Raw genomic sequence first — 21,607 nt, 5'->3', positions numbered from 1 at the left:
GGGGTGTGAGATGTTGAGCTGTACGTCTCTTTTGTAGCGAGACCCATACGAAGCACAAAAGTTTCAGTTTTTCTTCAGCAAAGAGGAAATGGTGTGAAGCTGCCATTGGTGGCTAAGAGCGGTTGGTGGGTGCCCTGGAGGCAGGTGGGATGTGCTGTGGTCCTGTCTCACTCTTTCTGCCATGACCTGGGGGAGGGTGGGTGGGCTTTACTTAGGAGAGCCCTCACCCCGGGTCTGGATGTTCAGGGACTCAGAGAAAAGAAGCATGGATGAGAGACCTACACTTACAGATCGGCGTTCATTGTGGCCAGTGGTGCAGGTAAGGGGTAAGCATTGTGTCCAGGGTCAGAATGCCCTGAACTCTCATTCATGCATCAATTCACTCACTCACGTCCAGATTTAACACATAATCTGGGTGTGGGGTGAGGTGTAGTATTGTGTGTGTGTTTTACAATCCACACCACCGGCTCCTGTCCCCAAGGAGCTTATGGTGTAAATTAAAAACAGGGGAGAAAAGTCATGTATACAGAGAACTCCAGTACAAGGCAAGAGGTGAAAAGTATCCCCAGAGAGATACAAATAAAGTGCTAAGGGAATTCAGAAGAGGAAGATGATGTCAAATTAGGGGGAAGGAGCAGAGGAGGGGAGGTGTGGGAAGGCTTTGGGTGGAGGCATCACTGTGCTATCCTTAAATTCTAGTGGGACTGGACACCAAGTGAGGGGTGAAGTGGCATTCCGGGCAGCACAAATGGGGAATGGGAAAGAGCATGGGTCTAGGGTTCAGAAGGATCCAGGTTGAAATCCACGACTAACTGGTGGCCTTGAGTGAGTCACTTCAACCTTTCTATACTTTAGTTTATGGGGGCGAGAGTGTAATGGATGGAGCAATAGAACCTTCCTGGCCTGCCTTCCAGGGCTGCCAGGAAGTGCAAATGGAGTACTTTATGTGAAAGCAGTTGGAAAACTGTAAAGTGCTAGCAAATACAGGGGTTGTTTTTATTTTAAAAACATTAACTGATTCTGTAACAGAGCTCCTAGTTAAGAACACAATAATGACTGAATCTGAATGGGCTAATGAACTGTTCAGCGCAGAGCTGTCTCTGACCCAACCATCCAGGGTCTGAGGGAGGTGTCGTTGATCTTTAAGATACTTCTATTCTTAGAAGGTTAAGGATAGCCCTTAACCACCACTAGCTTTTCTAAAAATCCCGCTATTGTCTGTCATTGTATCTAAACTCCATCCATCCACCTATCTATCCATCCATCCATCCATCCATCTATCCAATAAACCTATAATGAGTATATCCACAGCCAGATAACCCTGATCAGTGCTGGGGATACAGAAAAAATTAGACCCCTTCTCTGTGCTCAAGAAGTCTACAGCTTAGTGGGAAAGACAGCTATATAAACCATATATCATTCCTTTTCTTAAACCCATTTTCAGTCAGTTCTATGTTTTGGGGGTAACAAGTTCCACGGACCACAGATTATGGGATTTTAAAGCTGAGGGATCTTAGAAATCATCTCTTCTATCACATTCATTTTACTGATGGGGGAAATTATTATTTGTGTGGAAAGCACTATGACTTCCTCTTATTTGCCTCAAAATGACCTCGCCAAGGTTTCAAGTTCAGTTCAGTTCAGTTCAATGAATCTTTGTTAAGCATCTGTTATATGCCAGGCTCTGTGTAAGAGCTGCAGGTCCGATGATGGAGAAGACATAATTCCAGCCCTCACAGAGGTCACAGTCTAGGAGGAAAAGAACACACAAAGAGATGACAGCTATAGTGCTTGATACTGAAAACTACAGGAGAAGGGCCCCTGATTTGGATATGGGGGAGCTTGGGAGAGGCTTCCCAGCAAGAAGTCCTGTGAGCCATGTCTTGAAGGGCGAAAGCAATGTGCTGGATGAAGATGTACTGGAAGGGCTTGCCAGGCAGAAGGAAAAGCGTGAGCAAAGGCATGGAGGTATGAAATAGCATGGCTTGTTGGAGGAACCATAAGAAGCTGGTGGTATTGGGGCTTAAAGAAGGAAGTGGTGAGGAATGAATGTGGAAAGGAGGGCAGGGGCAGAGCGACAGCACACCTGATGTGGAGCTGGTATGGCCAAAGGCCACCATTACCTTATTGGGTTTCATGAGCATGTCCTTGTTCACTTTCCTTGTCTTCTCTGGGCTAAGAAACTCCACCACATCCCCTTGACCTTCATCTTTACAGACTTAAGAGGCATAATTTATTTGAAGGAAGAGCCTATCCTTCAAGGTGTGGATTTGGACATGCAGGAAAAAGTCAACCCTGATTTGCAGGTGTAAACACTCCCATCATCACTAATTTCAAGCTATCAGTGTGACATCACTGGTTGTGGAGTTGGGAAGAGATATGCACCTTTGGCTTTTAGGAGCCAGTACCAGCCAGCTCCAGCACACCAGCTTCTGGGCAGCGTGTGTGGCCTGGTGAGATAGCCCACTACTATTGACTTTCATGATGTAGGGGCCCTTATCACTCCCATTTTATAGAGTAGGAAGCTGAGGATCAGAAGGTAGTTATCCTGCCTGTGGTTACACAGCCATTGCATGGCAGAGAGGGGCTCCAGCCTGGGCAGTCTGACTCTAGAGCTCGAGCTCTAACCATGATATCATTCACTTCGCATTCCCATAGGGTGGCTGTATTGAAGGGCGTGAGCTGCATCGGTGGCATTAGCTGTCAAGCTCCAGCCCATTTCCAGATGAATCTCTAGCTTTGGCTCTGGTATAGTTTAGTCCCCCACCCCCGCCAGGTGTTTCTTATCCCCCTCCATGATAGCAGGACATATTCTAACAGTCCCTATGGGATCCAGCTGGTACAGCCGGGATGGCCCAGAAAGGTCAACTGAGGCAGAAGACAGGTCATAGCGGTGGAGTGAGCACAGAAATGCCCAGACCTGGAGTCTGCCCCTAAAAATTGATTTTTCACAGCCCAGATGCTGTATCCAGCCCTGAGAAGCAATACTAACAGCATATTTCTGCTACTAATGACATAGTAATGATAATTTATTAGGAAATCATTAAGCCTAAGTATATGATCTGGAGCCTTGAACCAAACAGGTGGCTCTGTTTGGGGATGGATGGAGGGAAACCAAGAAGACAGAAGGGAAGGGGAGAGCAGTCAGGGCATGCCGGAAGGGGTGAGGTGGAGGGTACCGGAGGGCCGGCATGGTTGTGAGAAAACACATGAGACCCCAGCTTGTGTCTGAGCCCCGGCGCTATGACTTGTAGTGGCAGGGGGTGTGACCATGTCATTGATAATAATAACAGTAATCAAGATTATCAGGTGTAGTTGCAATTATTCAGGTTTCTGGGGTTGTGACTTACAAGTACTATTTAGCTCTCAATCATTTGGACTGAGAGGGGATTGGAGAGGTGAGAACTGGCATACGGCGGATACTCTGGGCTCTTTTGATGGGAGCCCTGCTCCTTCCTGACCTGGCCACTTGCTGCTCACCATTCAGAACTGCTTTAGAACCTCACTGTGTGTGGGCGTGTGTGTGTGTGTGTGTGTGTGTGTGTACGTGTTTGTGGGCCAGTGAGTGCACACCTATGTATATAGGTGCACCTGCATACGTGTATCTGTGTGTGTGTGTGCATGCATGGCTCTCCTCCTCTTCCCCCTTCCTACCAGAGAAGCAGCTGGACAGAGGCCAAGGGGTGATGGGGGAAGCAAGAGCCAGGCAGGAAGATGCCGCCCTCCTAAAACCCCAGGTGTGCTTGGGGAATCCCATAATGGCCCCTTCTTCACTGATCCCTAAGTCAGCTGCCGTTAGAAGTGGAAATGAATTCAGCTGGGTCCCATCTTTTTGGAACTCCCTTTGCACACAGTGGGAGCTTAATAAATACTTGATGATGGTTCTGAACCTGGGAAGCCAGCAGCTGTTCCCAGCTCTGACTCTCAGAGCTCCATGGGGCAGATCAGGTGGGGAGCGACCACGGGGGTTTTCAGTCTTCCTTCCAGACCTTCCCATGACTCCAAGTCCAGCTGGAGCCATAGTCCATTTCACACATCCTGCTTTGGGGAGGCCAGTTCTTCCTCCACAGCTTCTCTCTGGCTCTTTCCACCCCTCATTTGAGCAATATTTATGGAGCAACCACTGTGCACTGAGCATCACAGTGGAAAGGCATCCTGGGAGATGGTATAGGAGCTGTGGGGTCAGACCGAGCTGAGTTCGAATTCTAGCATCCTTAATTACAAACGGGGTAAGATCTGGCAAGCTACTTATCTGTGCTTGAGTGATTTTTTAAAAAACGGGTTTCATCTGTAAAAGCAGAAGGATGACATCATTTTCATAGGATTGATGTGAGGATTAGAAATAACAGATGCTCCTGCACACATATTGCAGGCAGTTCAGTATTTACCTGGGGTCAGGAGGATGTGGGTTCCCTCTGCTTCTGTGACCTTGAAGTTGTTAGTAATCTCTGAGCATCAATTTGTGAAATGGGAACACGATGCCCACCTCCTTGCGTGTTTGGAGGATGTAGCTGGATAATATGTGTGAAACAACCTATCGCAAACCCTGACCATTAATAACTGTCTTCCTGCTTCTTGCCCCCGCATCAGGATGCACAGCTCCCCTCCTTAGGAGGACCTCTGCTCCTCCTCGCCACCGCCCCGCGTGCGCTTACATCTCGTATCGCCGTGCGCTGACGGCTTTCTGCCATACCTGTCAGAGGAAAGAGGGCAGCTGCTCAGCTCCCGGGTGGGGAGCGGAAACTACATTTCCCAGCCTTCGCTGCGCTGCCACTGGGGCTGGGAGCGGAGCGCGGCAGGCCCCTCCTTCGGGGAGGAGCCTATGCGGGGGGCGGAGTTAGGAGGTGGTTGGAGAGTTAAGACAAGCCAATGAGACCGGCTGCTAATAAGTGGGCTTGGCTTACCCTATAACAGTGGCAGGAGGAGGAGAGCAAAGCTATTGAGCCAGCGAGGAGTGAAGCTGAGCCTGGACTCACACGCTCCTAGAGGACCACCTCCTGAGACAGAGTTCTTTTTCCCCCTTCTTCTTCTTTCTCCAAGCTCCCCTCCTGCCCTCCCTCCCTGCCCAGTACAATGCATTCTTGAGTGGCAGCGTCTGGACTCCAGGCAGCCCCAGAGAACCGGAGCAAGCCAAAGAGAGAGGACTGGAGCCAAGACACTCTGGTGGGGGAGCTTGGATGCCTGGCTTCCTTTGAGGACATCTTTGGAACGAGGGTGGCTTTGGGGTGGGGAGTTGTGCTGCAGGGAATCCAGCCAGGCCCCAAGATGGACACTTCTGGGCACTTCCATGACTCCGGGGTGGGGGACCTGGATGAAGACCCCAAGTGCCCCTGTCCATCCTCCGGGGATGAGCAGCAGCAGCAGCCACCGCCGCCGCCACCAGCACCAGCACCACCAGCAGCCCCCCAGCAGCCCCCAGGACCCCCGTTGCAGCCTCAGCCTCCGCAGCTTCAGCAGCAGCAGCAGCAGCAGCAGCAGCCGCATCCCCTGTCTCAGCTCGCCCAACTCCAGAGCCAGCCCATCCACCCCGGCCTGCTACACTCCTCTCCCACTGCTTTCAGGGGCCCCCCTTCATCCAACTCCACCGCCATCCTCCACCCTTCCTCCAGGCAAGGCAGCCAGCTCAATCTCAATGACCACTTGCTTGGCCACTCTCCAACTTCCACAGCCACAAGTGGGCCTGGTGGAGGAGGCCGGCACCGGCAGGCCAGCCCCCTGGTGCACCGGCGGGACAGCAACCCCTTCACAGAGATAGCCATGAGCTCCTGCAAGTACAGCGGTGGGGTCATGAAGCCCCTCAGCCGGCTCAGCGCCTCCCGGAGGAACCTCATCGAGGCTGAGCCCGAGGGCCAGCCCCTCCAGCTCTTCAGCCCCAGCAACCCCCCGGAGATCGTCATCTCCTCCCGGGAGGACAACCATGCCCACCAGACCCTGCTCCATCACCCCAATGCTGCCCACAACCACCAGCACGCCGGCGCCACCGCCAGCAGCACCACCTTCCCCAAAGCCAACAAGCGGAAAAACCAAAACATTGGCTATAAGCTGGGACACAGGAGGGCCCTGTTTGAAAAGAGGAAGCGACTGAGTGACTATGCTCTGATTTTTGGGATGTTTGGAATTGTTGTTATGGTGATAGAGACCGAGCTCTCTTGGGGTTTGTACTCAAAGGTAGGGGCTGCAGTTTCTCTTTATACCTTGAACAAAAGGAATATGTAGGTAGCAAGAGAGAGAGGGAGAGAGAGAGCGCGCCGAGTTGGGGGGGGGGGGGGGAGAGAGAGAGAGAGATTGGGGGAGAGAGAGAGATGGTGGTGCTGGGGAGAGGCGTTTGCTCAATTATATGGAACACTCTAACTTCCCATGGTTTTCCTGCTTAATCCCGGGAGAATTCATTCCTTGCTTCCTTGGGAGGGGGGACATCCCCACACACTGTGTCTAATTTGTAGACTCTGTTAGGGAGGATTAAAGAATCCCTTCTGAGAAATCATCTTTCCTCCTGGCTCACTCGTACTAAAGCATAACCTAGCAGCTTAACGCACCAATTAATTACACTCCGCCTTGATGTGCTTGCCAGTTCCTGTGACTTCCCCTCCTCTCCTCCCCTCCCTGCTCCACTCCATTTTCCCGAGGATAAAAAAGAAATAAATGTCCGGGTGGGGGGGTGGTGGGGATTCCATGCCAGTCCCTTCTCTCTCTGTCTTCTCTCTCTCTTCCCAAGTTTCTGTTTCCCTCCTCATCCCTGAGAGACTTAGGGCAAAATAGAAAAGCACCCGTGACTTGAGTCTCCTGGCGGCATGGGGTAAAAATGTAGGCGGAGGAAATCAGCGGTCTTTTCTCTCAGGAAAGAGGACTCAGAATAAACCTGCTGCTGCCTTGTAAACATCCCCTGATAAAAATGGCTACAGGTGTTACCCGGGCAGAGCAGATGGGCGCCGCCTTGGCATCAGCTGGGGTCGGGGGGAGTGCCTCTTCTTCGGATGGGATGACAGGGCTTCCTGGGAGTCCCCGAGAGCTCATGCCCCCGGCTCAGCCCCAGTTCTCCCCTCCCACCCCAACTCCTTCTTCTTCGGATAAATACGGATGAGTGTGTGAGTGCGCGCCCCGATGAAGAACGGCGGCACGGCTTTAGCGGGGGAGCTGGCCCCACTGCCCCAGCCTCTGTCCAGTCCCAAGACGGAGGAGGGGGTTTCCCTCCCCGAGTGGGCTTGGAAATTGCGTCCTCCAAGGGAGTGGGGCTTGAGGAAGGTGGGTTTCTGTCAAAGCTCTGCTTGCTGGGAGCCCTCCTGCTGCGAGCTTGAAGGCTTGGAGACCTGGGGAGTCACTGGGCAAGTGGATTTTTTTCCCACTCTACCCTTCACCCCCAATTTGTTGGTGTGAGTGTGTGTGTGTGTGTGTGTGTGTGTGTGCAGGCTTGCTTGTTTGGATTTCTCTACTTATTTGTCATTTTGGGCAGCGGGTAGCTGGGAGGGGTTCAGCTGTTGGAGGTTTCAAATAGAGCTTGTTTCAGGCTGGGCACAGCTGCTGCGAGACTGTCACATTCCTTGTTGAAATCCAGCCACAAAAACCTAGGAGGTGCTGATCGGATTTCCCCCATTCCCAGCCTCTCGCTAGCTGGAGCAGAGGATGGGCAGATTTGCCCGCTCTGGAAAGGGGTGGGGCAGACCTGTCAGATGACCTGAATAACCAGAATCAAGACTTCCAGGTGGAGGGTCCCCCAGGGACCTGGCTGCCCAGAGAGGACTGCCCCAGCCCCGGGCAGCTCCTGGAAGCTGCCTTCGTCTAAATGGCTCAAGGATTTGAGCCCCTCTGTGAGCCGGAGCGAGTGGGGTTTCCCCGGGAATCGCAGCTCACTTAGTCATTCCCTGTAATGAGCCTCTGAATCTGCAGGTCCTTCTGCTCGCTGCCTTCTCCCACTGGGCGCTCTGGGAGAGGGGGCTGCTAGCCTCGGCAGGCCTGGCAGCTGCCCTGGGCACAATCCCGGCTCCCTCCAGGCACCCCCTGGGGACCAGGAGCCCTTGCTGGGGGAAGCTGATGAAGGCCCAAGTGCTGGGGGGGGTGGGGAGAAGGGGCAAGACAAGCACCCTCTCTTTTAGTGAACCCTGTGGTCAGAGCTCTTAGGGGAATGGCCCTTCCTAGAGACAGCTCCCAGCGTGGGATTGGTCTGTGCACATTTGTTTTAATGGGGCGGGAGGGTTGCTGCTAGAGCAGGTGCCTCCCTGATGGAGTATTCAGGGAAAGGGGCTTTCCCAGAGCCGGAGACAGCAGACTCTGGCGCAAAGGAAGGGTGAGGTGATCCAAGGGGTGGGCTTTGCCTAATTTTAAATCGATGACCCTCTGGCTGATGGAAGAATGGAGGGAGCAGCAACCCGGGAAGTCCTGCCTGCCTCAGCTCGTGAGGCGGCCACCTCCTGTGCACCTTGGGGTCGGTATCGGTTGTGATGAGCAGGGCTCACCCGCTCACCAGCCCTTCCATCCTCTATCCATCCAGGCACTGAGTCATTATTGGAACAAGTATTTTCTGGGTGTCTGCGGCAGGCCCTGTGGACCCAGGAGGGGATAAGGTAGCTATTCCCTCTCCTCCTGGGAGCAAATAGGATTGTTTTAAAGAAGCAGACCAAAGTTTGAATCCTAGCTCTGCCACCTCCAGTGTGTGATCTTGGACAAGCCATGTAGCTTCTCTGAGCCTGTCTCCGCAGCTGTCAAGTGGGGAGAGTGAATTAGTGTAAGGCGCTCCATACAGGACCTACTGTTATTGTTATTAATGATGAAGATGAGAGGAAAAGAGATGTCTTTTTCCTCTGTTATCTAACTCTGGCTCCAGAATTAGTTGGGGCCTTGATAGCTTGGGAACTAAGACTTGTCAGTGGAGCGAGAAGTTGTATCTCGGAGGGGAGAAGTTCTGAGATGGGGCTGGGTCTTCTGACTGGAAACCACCTATAGCATGGGTCTGTTGTAGGGGAGGTGAACATTTGTTCTCCAGCCTTGCAGAGAAAATGGACTCTGTTGTGACAAGAGGGTTTAGCTCAGAATGAAGAATCAACAGCTGGGGGAACTCAGATGTTCAGTGGACCCTGGGGAGGGACGGGTAACAGCCTCTTTTGCTGGAGAACTCTCTGTGTCTGGTTGGCTTTGCTAACTGGTCTGGAAGCAGGAGGGTGGACAGGGTGGCCTCAGGCACCCCACCCAGACTGGGTTATTCTGCACTGATGGTGGCAGTTCCCACTCAAAGGCCCTGGGGAGAGGGACACACTTTCTTTTCCCCAAATGATGAAGACTGCTAACTAACCTTGTGCTTGAGCTGCTGCTTTCGGAAGTTCTCTGCTCTTTTCCACGGGGCTGTGGCCTTCCTGTTTGCCTGTCTTTGGCTGATATCTGTTACTGGGGGAGGAATTCACCATGCAGGCCTGGCTCTCTTGAGAAGGAAAATGGCATGACCCCTGAGCATAGTCAGTTAATGCAAAAGGGAGCCAGCCTGAGGAGATAAGAAATCAGGACGGAATGGTCCTTGGCTCTGCTCTCACATGCCTCAGGTGATGATGGGGAAGGAAGATGGGCTGCGGTAAGAGGAGAGCTGTTTGTGATCACGCCAAGGCTGTGGCTTCTGGTGCTACTGGGTTATCCCCGAACCGAATGAGCGTCCAGGTGTTTTCCTTATGGGTGGATTTACCCTTGAGGCCTTAGCCACCATCATAGGCCAGGTCTAGAGGTCCTGTTGAGGAGTCTTAGTGGCATTGTCTCTACTACATTAGTGCTGGTCAGGATTAAGGAATGAGGATTTGGGGAGTCGTTCTTGGCATGCTTTATTTTCTCCCAGAGCTGGTTTGAGGCACACCCACTTTGTGGTCTTACCCTGCCTGCTGTGCTCTTTCCACTTGAGTCCAGAGAGAGCTGGGGACTCTGTGGATGCCCCCTCCCCACCTTGCCATCCTGCTGGTGTCTGAGCTGGTGCCCCCATCCAGCTGGCAAGTCATCGGTGGCTCAGGGACCTCGGGCGTTGGGCTGTGGGGTCAGCCCAGGGGAGGCTGGGAAATGCTGGGACAGCAGCAGGGTGGTTCTCTGTCTCCACCAATTTTGCACAACCTCAAACCACTTAACCGCCTCCGGCCTCACAATCTGTCTGAGTTTCACTGCCCAGGTAGAGCCCATCCTCTTCCCCTCTTGTGCCCCACTCCTGCCCTCCCCACCAACTTCCTGCCCCTCCGCTCTTCCAGCTCCCCCTGGGGGCCTTGTTGCTGGGGTCACCCGGGCCGTGGGTGGAGGAATGGATATGCTGGGGCTTCCCTGTCTACTCCATGCGTGGCTTCCTTTCTTCAGGCCCCCTCGTGGGAGGCTACCCTGAAAAGGGCGGCCTTCTCTGTATCGGCCGTTCGCTCTTCCAAGAGAGTGGGGCCCCTTAGGGCCAACTTGTACCTCTTTGCTGACCTCACAGAGGCCCACCCCCAGCTTCCAGCCTGAATGATTGAGTGGGCTCACCGGTCCCAGCCCTTCTGTTCCCCTGCCCTCGCTGTCATGGAGGTCTTCTCTGCAGAAGGGCAGAGCAGCAGCCAGGGCTCTGCTGGGTGAATTGTCCACACTTCCTGCCAGACCCAGGAGCCGCTTTGGGGTAGGGGGGTGACTGTGGGGGGATGTCCTGATGATTGGGAGCAGATGCCTCAGGGCACTCGTGTCTGTGGTTTCAAGCATGCTGGGAAAGGAGGAATAGGTCAGACTCCTCTGCATGGAGCCTCCCTGTGGGATGACATGCAGGACCGGGTTGCAGAAGGCAGGAGACTCTTTATAAGCGATTGGCTAGAGGTAGGAGCCTGGGAGCCAGCCACCAAGGTCCCAGGCATACATTTTATCATCACACCCAGCGTCTTGGTCCAAGGAGGGCAAGAGAGACTCTGGGAGCATGAAAACGAGCCCCTTCTCCCACCCAGGGTAGTGGCGACTCTATTTATAACCTTTGTGGACAGTCTGCAAATGAGCCAAACGTTTGTAACCCACAGAAGGGACAGATAACTTTTATATATGCTTCTCCTTTGCATGTCATGACACTATTTATAACTGTCCCGGGGGAAAGACTTCATAATACATCCGGACTTCCCTTCCCCGTGGGCAGTGCTCCCTGCTGCTCCGGCCCTGGCATCATTGCTAGGGCATTTATCGGCTACACAGGCTAATTAGAGAGCTGGTGGATGGCCTTGTATTTCCCTTATTGAGCTTGCAGGAAGGGGGATTTGTGAGGCCAGCGTCCAAAGATCTGCTCTAAAAAATATAAGGGTAAAGAAAAACAAAATGAAAAGCAATTGGAGTAACCTCTGTGGTGAAGCTGAGGCTGGGAGAGAGATGTAAAATCAGAACCGAAAGGTTTGGTTTTGTTGCAGTTATTTGTAAAGCACATTTGGGGGAGAAAATGAGTGTGTACTAGAGAGAGAGGGAGAGAGAGGGAGAGAGAGAGGAAGGGCTTGTGGAGGGCGGCTGTATATTGATGAAACACCGCCTTCCTCAGCTCAGTGGCAGGCAGACCAGCACGTTCATTCATTCGTAGCTGTTTTTCTTCTCTTTCTTTCAAAACCCCAAAGGCACAGAGAGAAAGAAGAAAGCCTCCTATTCCTCTTTAAATAATGATTCTAAGACTGCACTGTTCTCGGGAGCTTTGGGGAGGAAAATTCTAGTGCCTTTTTTTCTGGTAAGGAAAGTCTGGAGGAGGCTGATGGGTTTTTGGGTGCCCCCTCCCCCGACCCTGTCATTCCACCCCCAGGAGCTCAGCTGGGCTCCGAGAGCAAGGAGAGAGGGGGAGCTGGGGGCAGGGACCACCCTGCTTCATCTCTGGGCCTGGCACTGCATGGGCCACGAATGCTTCTGGGTGATGGGGCGGGGGAGGAGGGGACCATTTGTACCTCACTGGGCCGGCTTTATCCTCGAGAGTCCTGGAGGTAGGGGGTGGTCACGGCACCCTTTGTAGATGAAGTCATGAGGCCAAGCTGACACTGCTAGTGGGTGGCGGTGCTGGAATAAGAACCCAGGCCCATTGGACTCCCAAGTTTAGGCCTTTTTCCTTGCCTGCTGCTGCTGGAGAAATTGCTTATCATTCGTAAGAGACAAATCAAGGTTTATGGGCATGAGAGCCTTGATGCAAAATGTTGGGACGGGCTGAACTTTACCGAGAGATAGGCAGGAAGCGGCTTGATGGAGGGTGGGAGATGCCAGTGCAGGTACCCAGAGGAGACAGTGTCCTGGGGGGTGGCCAGGGCAAGGGGGTGGGGCCCTGGGTGCAGCCTGGGTCCAGGGTGAGATGTGGACAGGCCCACTGTCCATCATCGGGATGCCTCCTCACCTGGAGGCCTGGTAATACCGCCCCAGAGTGATGCTGGCAAAGCTGAGAGGGTGGAAGGTGTGGAATTAGACCCCTCCCTGCGATGGCCTGGACCGGGAGGACTCCTCACGCAGCCCCGAAGGGCTCCCCTCCACCCTCGAGAGCCAGCAGGCCGGGACACTTCCGCGCACGGCTCCCTGGCCTCTTGGTCGTCCTGTGAGCTTCCCGTCGCCCTCCTCTCCCCTTTCCAGCACTGGCTGCAGGACTACTTATTGGGGTGACCCGCGCGGGCTCAGCATCTCACATCCAAGGTATTTCCATGTTTGTTTCTCCTCAGGGTCCCCACCTCGGCCTGGGAGTCATTACAGTCAGAGTAGCTCACAGATGAGAAAACTGAGCTGCAGAGGGGTTGAGTGGCTACTCCTGGTGCCCGTGTGAGGAGAGATGGTTCTAGAACGCGAGCTCAGGTCCCCAGTGCCTTGCTCGTCTCTCTGTTCCAAATCCCACCAGAAACCTCTGCTGGGGATTTGAGTGAGGGAACCTTCAAGGGCTGCTCCATCCCTGCTTCTAGAACTTTCTTCTGCATCCTTGAGTCCCAGTTTCCTACTTCCCCGGCGTGAGGCTTTGTTTAGCTCTGTCAGCGGCAGTTAATGTTAAAGAAAGGCCTGTCTCTGCTTTGAAGGAGCCCTCAGGAGGTGCCTCCACCTCTTGCTTCTGACGTGTTGTATGGCCTTTGTCAAGTCCCTTCACTTCTCTGGGTCTCTGTTTCTCTAGCTTAAAAATGAGGGCTGGACTCTGATGCTGAACTCCCTTCCTGCTCCAAAGCTTTCTGATTCCATCAAACATGTATTTGTTGCTGTTCCATCACCAAGACAGCGAGCCACGGCCCTCCAACTCCTGTTTTCAAGGGGCGTCGGGCCTGCACCCAGGCACCGTCCATCCAGGCTGGGCTGCAGTGGTGTTGGGAGCTCTGAGGAAGCAGGCAGTCATTCGGGATGTTTGGGAGGCTCCCTGTAGGAGGTGGGGTGGCCCCTGAAGGGTTAGACAGACCAAGATGGCAGCGTCATGTGCAGGGGGCCTTTCTGAGAGTGAGAACGTTGGCAGCCAGGGTACAGGGTGCAGAGTGAGTAGGGAATGGAGCAGGGGCAGCTTGGAGTTCCCGCCATGTGGTATCCACAGGGACAGGTAGGGAGGAAAGGGAAGCCTGGGATTTAATATTTAGTTGATAACTGTAATTGCCAGGGGCTCAGAGTTCTTCCTAGAGTTCTGCACCCTCAGACCCTGAAGACCCGCTGCTCTTCTTTTCTCAGAGGCAATACGGATTGGCAGAGGTGGCCTGGCATGGCAGTTGCAGCCGTGGGCTCTGGGTTCGCATCCAGACTCGGCAGCATCCTAAGGGGGGGTCCTCAGGGAGTTTCCTGAACCTGGAGCCTGTTTCTCAGATGTTCAGAGCGAATCACAGCCCCTGCCTACAGCATAGCACCCAGGGCAGAGCTGGGCACACACTGAGCCCATCAGCTGTTGCTTTTGTGAGCGCAGTGCTTAGAAGATGATGCTGTTAGCCCTGAGTCCCCCAGAGAGCCGTGGAGGGCGCGGGTGCATGTGTCACCCTCCACACAGGTGGCTGTAGAAAAGGGCTCTGGAAGAGGCGAACACGTGTGGAACATGCCCCCTTTCTCCTAAAATCAAATGGCTTTACCTTCGGTCCTGTTTCTGCCCGGGTCCCTGTGGGTGTGTCTGCACAAGTAAGAGGGAAGCAGACTGCTCCCTGGAAGGTGGGGCTGCAGTGATGGCCTGGCCTGGGCTTCTGGAGCCTTCTTACCTCATGGGACCCAGTTATTCTACACTCAGCGTCAGCAATCTGTGGCCTGGGCACAGCTCGTTGGGTGTGGACCTGCAAATCGGACAGGTGGAGAGAGGACAAAAATAAGCCCAGGGAGCCAGGCCAGGAGGCCCGGAGGAAGGTCAGGGGGACACACGATGACCAGGCAGAATGAGGCTGAGAGCATGGATGACAGCGGGAGGGCCAGCCGGGAGGCCTTCCTGGGACAGAACTGGGCAAGCAAAGACTGCTAAGGCTTTCCTGACATGTCTTCAAGAGAACATAATTTTTCCCTCAAGACTTGCGATGGGGTACCGTCTTGAATTCAAAAGGTTGTGAGGGCTCGTGAATCAAGGTTCTCCCTGTCCTTTCTGCGCTGGAAGGTGTTAACTCTCCCAACCAGGCGCCAAGGAGCATAAAGAGCAGCTGGGTTGGGGAGGGATGTACCAGGGGATCAGGGCTCGCCCTGCGTGGAGGCCATTTTTTTCCGCAAGGCCTGGTTGTAAGGTAACCAGAGTTGTATTCTGAGCAGAGCCGTGATAACACTAAATGAACAACATGCAAATGATGTGTGAAATAATATGCAAATTGGCGTCTGTTATTTTTGAGTCAGCTTGTTGGGCATTTTTCTTAAAGGACAGGCATTGTGCTCAGTGTCAAATGAACAGAAAAGCTGTCTTACAGGACGCTCCCACGGGGGCTGAATGGGCTGGTACCTGCCCCTCAGAGCTCATGGGCACCAGGCCTGCCAGCCAGCATCTTCAGAATCATTGATGCTTAGCTTGAGCTGATAAATGGAGAAGCCCAGCAAGCTGGGGGTCTTGGCCAGGACCATCCCACAGACAGGGAGGGGGAGGAGACAGGTGATGTGCTGGCTAACCGTGGGGAGTGGGGAAGAGACTGCACTGGGGGCTAATTCTGGCCCAGCCCCGTGCTGCTGGGTGACCATAAGGCCAGTGACTCAAAGTCTCTGAGCCTCAGTTTCCCCATCTGTAAATGGAGAGGGTGGCATTCACCAGCCTGGTGAGAACTAAACGTGATAATGGTTGGGTAAGTGGCCAGCCCAGTGGCTGGCACATCCCAGGCTGCCAACAAATGGCAGTTCTTCTTAGCGCCTTTGCCTGAGTTGGCACCTGCCTGCATCCTCGCAAGGTTCCGCCAGCAGGGATTTTTGCACAGCCTTTTCTCCCTTTTAAGAAGATTTCTGATTTTAACAAATTGGGGCTTAGCCATTTTCTCTCTCTTCTGGCTTCCATCGGGTAGGATGTTGGCTTGCTCAGTCAGTCCCCGAATAGCTCCCACATGTGGGAATGCCCGGAGCCACAGACATGGGTGACGTCACCTTCCTCTAGGATGAGGGCTTGGGCAGGGCGTGTTGCTGTGGGTCGGGCTACTGCCTTTGGAGGGGCCCAGAGCTGGATGGCATTGGTGGGTTGACCCAGGGGAGGCCTCCTCCAGGGGCAGCTGCTGGCATATCTGGCCTGGTGTGGTACCATACCTCCCTGAATGGCCAAGCTCCATGGGCCCACCAGGTGTGCCAGCCTGGGTGACGTGGCCCCTGTACAGGCCTCCCACCTCAATGAGGAAGGCAGGGCAGAGACCATCTTCCTCTTTACAGGATCCCAAGACCCAGAGAAGTTATGTGACTTGTCCAAGGCCACTCAGCATTGTGAGTGGCAAGGGTGCAGCTGGAATCCAGGAATTCTGGGTTTTAGTCCCACTGAGCACCTGCTATGTGGCAGGCCCCAGTCTAGGTTCCAGGAGTGCAGAGGTCTGTGCCCTTAAGGATGTGAGTCAGCTATAGGGGTCTCTCCTCAATGAAATGTGTTTTTCTCTGCCTCTTCCTAAAAGAGCTCAGACTTTCAACACAGACCTGGATTCAAATCCTGGACATGTGCTATTGAGCTGTATGGCCTTGAGCAGTGGCCCCTTTTTTGGAAAGTGGGATTATAATTCCTTTGGCTGAGGGTGGAGGTGCAGGATTCAATTAGGCACAGACCTGGCCCCCGGGGGCTCTTTGGTCCACGCTGGTCCGTGGCAGGCTTTGCCATGCTATTTCTTTTGAGAGTTCGGTGGCTATGGGTTTGTAGAAACCCTTAGAGCTGGGCCCATGACTCCCTGCCTCTCTTGCTCTGGGCTGGACCGGGTGTTCAGCTCTGCCAAGATGCTCTCCGCTGCTCCTGGGGTAGTAATGATGCGGAGCTGGGTGGGAGGACATTTTGGCACAAGACACCAGACTGGTCCACGCTGTGTGCCAGTGATGGAAAGATCCCTCAAGAGTGAAATGAAATTGATGTGAGTGAAGAGCAAGTCCAGGATGGAGGTTGAGTCATGAGGGTTTCCTCTTGGGTGGAGGGGACCATCTCTCATGCTTCTGTCCTCAGCTGCTTGGCAGAACGTGCCTCTCTCACAAAATGGGTACTTCTTTCCCCTTCCATAAAAATGACTCCAAAGGAACTCTTAGGAGTGTAAAAAGGGGTAAATGGAGGAGGAGAAGAAAATGAACATTTATGAAGGGCCTACAACTAGTGCTTTCACACACCTCTTCTCGTCTAATCCTCACAACAATCCTTGTTTTACAGATGACTGACCCAAGGATCAAAGAGGTTAGGTGACTTGCCCAGGGTCTCACAGCCAGGAAGTAGTGGACTTGGGGCTTGAACACATGATTTTGCAGATCACCTCCTGGCTTGGGGCTCTTTCAAGCCAAAAAAGCTGTTCTTGTTCTCTCCCCCCTTGCCCACCCCACCCCTTTTAGTTTTATGCCACCCTCACGGTCCCACTAGCCTTACCAGAGCCTCAGTGGATGCTTTGAGCTCTGCAGGGAGGAGAGGGAGGAGAGGGAGGGGGAGGCTCTCAGCTTAGATGCAGAAGCCTGTTGAACCTCCATGAGCCCTGGGTACATTGACAGGGAAGGCTGGGCTCTGGGGCCGAGGATGGTCTCCCGCAGGCTCTGGAGGGGTCAGCTGATCAGTCAACAGACATGCGTTGGTGTTCCTGTTCCAGCTCTGCAGCTTCTTGGCTGTACAACCTAGATGACAAAGTTGACTTCCGTGAGCTTCAGTCTCCAGATCTGTGAATAGGGATGAGGATGTGTGTCATGAGGAGCCAATGAGACAAGACCCAGCGCTGGGCTCATGGTAAAGGGCTGGGGAAGTGCCAGCTGTTCTTATCGTTAATTTTCTCATTGTATAATCTGAAAACTCCAAACACAGACTTAGTCACCAAAGCCCAGAGGACTAGATAGAGTCGCTGACCTTGTGCTCCTTCCTGGCCAGATCATCTGTTGCCGGCCTGGCCAGCAGGCGTCTTCCTGGCCCCATCCCGTTTCATGCGCATTCCAGTGCCTCCTGCCCCCCTCTCCTCTGTTGGTCCCACTCCATGTCTATCCCAGAACCCCGCCACCCCTTGCTTCTCAAGCCCTTGGTCTTTTGTGGATAACTATTCATGAGGGTCGACAGGTGCCAGGTTGGCTCTCGGGGTTCAATACTTAACGAGACACGGAGTTCACAGGCTGGTCAGGGAGGCAGGCATTGACCAAGTTATGATAGGTATGATGAGAGTTTTATAGGAGACAAAACCACACACGTGTCCTGGATTTGACCCGCCAACCTGGCTGAGTCATCCATTCCTTCTGCCTGTTCCCCCGCCCTCTATTCCCTGCGGGTTCACCTCGCCTTCACTTCTTTCATCTTCCCTTGTATCTATCTCCCAGCTGCCCCCCGCCTCTTATATATGGCAGCATAGCTTGGCGTTATGGCAGCGTAGCCTGGCGTTAGGAGAACAGGCTTCCACATGACAGAGCTGGGTTTGAATCCTGACTGTCACGTGTGGCTTTAGGTAAGTTGCTTCAGTGCTTTGATTCTACTTCCTTGGGGGTTAATCCTAACCCTACTTCTGGGGCAGTTCTGAGGATTAAATGACGCACCACTGTATGGAAAGCATGTGACATGGATTGTGGCCCATGCTGAGCACCAGTAAAGATTGTGGGTGAAGAGAAAGGCCCTGGACTAGGATTGAGGAAACTTGGTTTCTGGGCCTCTGTTTTGTCATCTGGAAAATGGGAGAAGTGAGGTTGAGGATGATGATAATTTCTCCACTGGCCATTTTAAGGGATGAGGATCATGAGGACCAGATGGAATTAAGGAGTGAAGGGGAAGAAAGCTGTGATGCCCGGAGTGAGGAGCGCTTGGCTGATTGGTGGGTGCGTTGTGGAGGTGGGGGTGGGCTGGAGAGGTGTTTTTTTTTTTTTTTAATAAATTTCTTTGTTTATTTTTTGGCTGCATTGGGTTTTCGTTGCTGGGTGCAGGCTTTCTCTAGTTATGGCGAGCAGAGGCTACTCGTCGTTGCAGTGCGTGGGCTTCTCATTGCGGTGGCTCCTCTTGTGGAGCACGGGCTCTAGGCATGTGGGCTTCAGTAGTTGTGGCACACGGGCTCAGTAGTTGTGGCTTGTGGGCTCTAGAGCGCAGGCTCAGTAGCTGTGGCTTAGTTGCTCTGCAGCATGTGGGATCCTCCCAGACCAGGGCTCAAACCCGTGTACCCTGCATTGGCAGGCAGATTCTCAACCACTGCACCACCAGGGAAGTCCAGCTGGAGAGGTTTTATCTTCCCACCCAGGAGTGAAAACCCGTGAAGGCACTGTGGCTAAGTGGATTTTCTCACTATCAGGAGATGGCTGAGACAGACCCTCCCGGCCAGCCTCCCTCCCTGCAGGCCAGCCCTTGGCATGAGGCCTGTTCGGCTTCTGAACCCTCCTAGCAGCAGGGATTTAATTACTATAATGTCAGTAGCCATGGCTCGAGGCTTTCTGGTGGAGGGGAAACAGATTTGTCTTCTCACTGGGAGAATAAAAATCGATAGGAAGGAAAGGAAATGTACCTTCCTCTGAAGTACCCACTGCTGTTGGGCTGATGGGTAGCTTTGCTGGAGATGGGGTGAGAGGAGCCTGGACAGCAGAGGGGAGGAGACACAGGGTCCACTTCAAGGACCCTTGGTTCTTGCTTTTGTCTTCTGTGCCATGACTCAGCTGAGCTGCCTTTGTTTCCCCAGATCAGCCTACCAGTCATATATCAAGCAACAACTGTATGCCTGGCACTGCTCTTTAGAAATTTCTAGCAGAGTAGGGAGGCCAGGCCGAAAAATACGTAACTTTATTCATTCAATAAGTAGTTATTGAACATCTATTTTGTGCCAGCATTGTTCTAGACACCACAGATATAGTACAAAGAAACCATAAAAGATAAAAAACCCTGGCCTCTGGAACATATATATATATTTTTTGAATTTTATTTTATTTTATTTTTTTATACCGCAGGTTCTTATGTTATCTGTTTTATACATATTAGTGTATATATGTCAATCCCAGTCTCCCAATTCATCCCACCACCACCACCATCACCACCCTTGCTTTCCCCCCTTGGTGTCCATATGTTTGTTTCCTACATCTGTGTCTCTATTTCTGCCTTGCAAACCGGTTCATCTGTACCATTTTTCTAGATTCCACATATATGCGTTAATATGTGATATTTGTTTTTCTCATTCTGACTTACTTCACTCCGTATGACAGCCTCTAGGTCCATCCACATCTCTACAAATGACCCAATTTTGTTCCTTTTTATGGCTAAGTAATATTCCATTGTATATATGTACCACATCTTTATCCATTCGTCTGTCGATGGGCATTTAGGTTGCTTCCATGACCTGGCTATTGTAAATAGTGCTGCAGTGAACATTAGGGGGCATGTGTCTTTTTGAATTATGGTTTTCTTGGGGTATAGGCCCAGTAGTGGGATTGCTGGGTCATATGGTAATTCTATTTTTAGTTTTTTAAGGAAACTCCATGCTGTTCTCCATAGGGGCTGTATCAATTTACATTCCCACCAACAGTGCAAGAGGGTTCCCTTTTCTCCACACCCTTGCCAGCATTTGTTGTTTGTAGATTTTGTCATGATACTCATTCTAACCAGTGTGAGGTGATACCTCATTGTAGTTTTATTTATTTATTTATTTTTGGCTGCATTGGATCTTCATTGCTGCATGCAGGCTTTCTCTAGTTGTGGTGAGCAGGGGCTACTCTTCATTGTGGTGTGTGGGCTTCTCATTGCGGTGGCTTCTCTTGTTGCGGAACACGGGCTCTAGGCGTGCAGGCTTCAGTAGTTGTGGCATGTGGGCTCAGTAGTTGTGGCTCGTGGGCTCTAGAGCGCAGGCTCAGTAGTTATGGTGTGCATGGGCTTAGTTGCTCTGCGGCATGTGGGATTTTCCTGGACCAGGGCTTGAACTCGTGTCCCCTGCATTGGCAGGCGGATTCTTAACCACTCTGCCACGAGGGAAGCCCCCATTGTAGTTTTGATTTACATTTATCTAATGATTAGTGATGTTGAACAGCTTTCATGTGCCTCTTGACCATCTGTATGTTTTCTTTGGAGAAATGTCTACTTAGGTTTTCTGCCCATTTTTTGATTGGGTTGTTTTATTAATATTGAGCTGCATGAGCTGTTTATATATTTTGGAGATTAATCCTTTGTCCGTTGATTCATTTGCAAATATTTTCTCCCATTCTGAGAGTTGTCTTTTCGTACTGTTTCTAGTTTCCTTTGCTGTGCAAAGCTTTTAAGTTTCATTAGGTCCCATTTGTTTATTTTTGTTTTTATTTCCATTACTCTAGGAGGTGGGTCAAAAAAGATCTTGCTGTGATTTATGTCAAAGAGTGTTCTTCCTATGTTTTCCTCTAAGAGTTTGATAGTGTCTGGCCTTACATGTAGGTCTTTAATCCATTTTGAGTTTATTTTTGTATATGGTGTTAGACAGTGTTCTAATTTCATTCTTTTACATGTAGCTGTCCAGTTTTCCCAGCACCACTTATTGAAGAGACTGTCTTTTCTCCATTGTATATCCTTGCCTCCTTTGTCATAGATTAGTTGACCATATGTATGTGGCTTTAACTCTGAGCTTTCTATCCTGTTCCATTGATCTATATTTCTGCTTTTGTGCCAGTACCATATTGTCTTGATTACTGTAGCTTTGTAGTATAGTCTGAAGTCAGGGAGTCTGATTCCTCTAGCTCCATTTTTTCCCCTCAAGACTGCTTTGGCTATTCTGGGTCTTTTGTGTCTCCATACAAATTTTAAGATTTTTTTGTTCTGGTTGTGTGGAAAATGCCATTGATAATTTGACAGGGATTGCATTGAATCTGTAGATTGCTTTGGGTAGTATAGTCATTTTCACAATATTGATTTTTCCAATCCAAGAACATGGTATATCTCTCCATCTGTTTGTGTCATCTTTGATTTCTTTCATCAGTGTCTTATAGTTTTCTGAGTATAGGTCTTTTGTCTCCTTCAGTAGGTTTATTCCTAGGTATTTTATTCTTTTTGTTGCAATGGTGAATGAGACTGTTTCCTTAATTTCTCTTTCTGATCTTTCATTGTTAGTGTATAGGAATGCAAGAGATTTCTGTGCATTAATTTTGTATCCTGTAACTTTACCAAATT

At 51.8% G+C, this 21,607-nt stretch overlaps 1 protein-coding gene across 2 annotated transcripts in view; it reads left to right on the top strand.

Moving 5' to 3' along the window:
• The first annotated feature begins 211 nt into the window (after window positions 1-211).
• Window positions 212-21,607, top strand: part of KCNN3 (potassium calcium-activated channel subfamily N member 3) — a 178,053-nt gene continuing 156,657 nt past the window's right edge. Inside the window, exon 1 of one of the 2 annotated variants that reach the window (XM_027095380.1) lies at window positions 212-6,168. In XM_027095380.1, the coding sequence (XP_026951181.1) occupies window positions 5,266-6,168 (903 nt within the window). In that variant the 5' untranslated portion in view covers window positions 212-5,265. The remainder of the gene's footprint in view (window positions 6,169-21,607) is intronic. The other variant, XM_027095381.1, reaches the window with a different exon arrangement.

The sequence above is a fragment of the Aethalodelphis obliquidens genome, unplaced genomic scaffold, assembly GCF_003676395.1.
Source record: "Aethalodelphis obliquidens isolate GAN/ISIS:26980383/991018 unplaced genomic scaffold, ASM367639v1 scaffold90, whole genome shotgun sequence".
Lineage (NCBI taxonomy): Eukaryota > Metazoa > Chordata > Mammalia > Artiodactyla > Delphinidae > Aethalodelphis > Aethalodelphis obliquidens.
Note: the sequence above shows the minus strand (reverse complement) of the source record. Positions and strands in the feature narration are given on the sequence as shown.